The sequence below is a fragment of the Sphaeroforma arctica genome (assembly GCF_001186125.1).
Source record: "Sphaeroforma arctica JP610 unplaced genomic scaffold supercont1.5137, whole genome shotgun sequence".
In the NCBI taxonomy this organism is placed as follows: Eukaryota; class Ichthyosporea; order Ichthyophonida; genus Sphaeroforma; species Sphaeroforma arctica.
The window spans coordinates 1-1,990 of NW_014035421.1; the positions used below are offsets into that span (position 1 = coordinate 1).

A 1,990-nucleotide genomic window follows, 5' to 3' on the forward strand; every position below is an offset into this window, starting at 1 on the left:
TATATGTGTGTGTATGTGTGTGTGTTTGTGTGTGTATAAATTCGTATATGTATTTTTTTTAGTTATTTTATAGATATATATACGTTCCCCATTCGAACTCATTCCGTGTACACAAATTCTGCTTCCCTCAGGAGTGTGTGTCGAGACAAGCCGGACCGCCAGCCTCCCCACTGCCACAGATCAGAAAACCGCTCGGGAGCAGATTCCAATCGATTCAGTATGTGGGGTTGTGCCCTGAGTGTGTTGGTTATAAATGTGTTTCCTTCCTTTATCATATGTGCCTCTGGCCATTGCGTCCCGTTTTCGCTGCCACTCTCTTGGCATTGATGTGCCATGGTACGTTGCAGTGGTTTGGCGTAGACGGTGTACAGAGGTCCACAGATAAACATTCCCAGACACATCGACCACTAAGAAAGTTCCAGTCCAAATTAGACTACAATAGCAACCGAGCAGAATCCTAAACGGACCGAACTTCTCGCGGCACGTTCTACCGATATGCGACCAGCCTGTTACATAGGTTGTACTGGCATCACTGATGACCCACATTCACTTGACTGACTACCTCACAGAAAGGGACAGAAACTGCCAGCGAGAAGAGCCCAGTCCACCCCACTGCACCAACAGGAAGATGTGCAATGCATTGGGACCTCGGTGGGCATTGAAGCGGGTGATATTATGGTCAAGGTACGTTTTGCCACGGGGCCGTTAGCAAATATTCGGCACGGATAGGGAGGGGGTTGAACAGTTCACTCAGCTACTGCTAGCACGTTATTCACACACACTCCCTATGATTCTATTTTTAGAAAACACGTACAGCTAAAACTGCGAATCCGCTGAATGCAATGACCAACGTTACGCGCGAGGTCACATGGGAGGGTCAAAAGAAACAGAACAAAAAGTCCCAGGTATGTAGTATTGGCGCTCATGGTTATTGAACCCAATTTTCTACTAGAAGTAGAGTACGAGTTTGCCCTGAACAATGAACGGAGCATGCAACTGAGACTCTTTATACAGTCATGTGAATGGGATCCCCACATGCAACCTACCCCTTGGCCGTATCAACCGATCCTTTGTGTTATTGTGCCTGGTGTGATGATAGTCGTGTTCTAGTGTTTGTTGTGAGTTCGTAGTATAGTCCCCACACACTCACATTGTACCCCCCTTGACCGTACCAACCGATCCTTCGTGTTATCGTGCCTGTTGTGATGATAGCCGTGTTCTAGTGTTTGTTGCGAGTTCGTAGTATAGTTCCCACACACTCACGTTTGCACCTACCCCTTGGTCGTGCTAGACAACTCCTTTCCAGTTTGAGCTCAAGTTCCCACAGAAAACGACGGCTGTGTCGTCGCTGTCGCAGCTGATGAATGAGAGCCGCGCAAAGTCCCAGCCATTTGAAGAGTATTCCCGGTATGTATCATGTCACTGCCATAGATTGTTGCCTGTGACTAAAGGCATGGATCCATTCTCCCCAGCCATTTGAAGGGTATTTCAGTACTATATAATGCCACTGGCATGGATTGTTGCCTTATTGTTTGTGACAAACGTTATGAATCCACTCTATCATCCAATCTGTAAGGCTGGGTCGTTTTGTCGGTTACTGAAAGCATGCGGGTGTTATACTGGTTAATGAAGTACTGTGGTAGTCGCCCGTGTTGGCAGCCTTCTACTGAAGCAAGTGCATGAATTGTATCCTCGCCTATGTCACAGCATACTGTACTGTTTCCGTTATGCAGTGGGTATATATATGTGATACGTAGTACACCATCTATATCGGCCAGATCAGGTATTCGAAGGAAGTCCTTGCCTAGTTCTTGGATGTGTATCACTTCTATTGCGACTGTCCTGTAGCAACAGAAAGGGACATGTCGGCTCAGCGCAGGCAGTCCCTTTTTTTTGTTAGGTGCGATTGAATGTATAGACATCAAACCTCGATTGGATCGACGTTGTACAGTTCAAGTAGTCAGTAGAAGAAGGGGTTGTATGTAGCTTC

General features: G+C 46.7%; 1 protein-coding gene across 1 annotated transcript; it reads left to right on the forward strand.

The window, feature by feature from the left end:
* Nucleotides 1-130: 130 nt before the first annotated feature.
* SARC_14814 (hypothetical protein) lies at nucleotides 131-1,408 on the forward strand (the record flags this gene model as incomplete). The annotated part of the gene is made up of 4 exons (XM_014291053.1): nucleotides 131-217; nucleotides 570-684; nucleotides 804-905; nucleotides 1,292-1,408. Coding segments are annotated over 4 exons (421 nt in total), but the record flags the coding sequence as incomplete, so codon positions are not given.
* Between the last annotated feature and the right edge of the window lie 582 nt (nucleotides 1,409-1,990).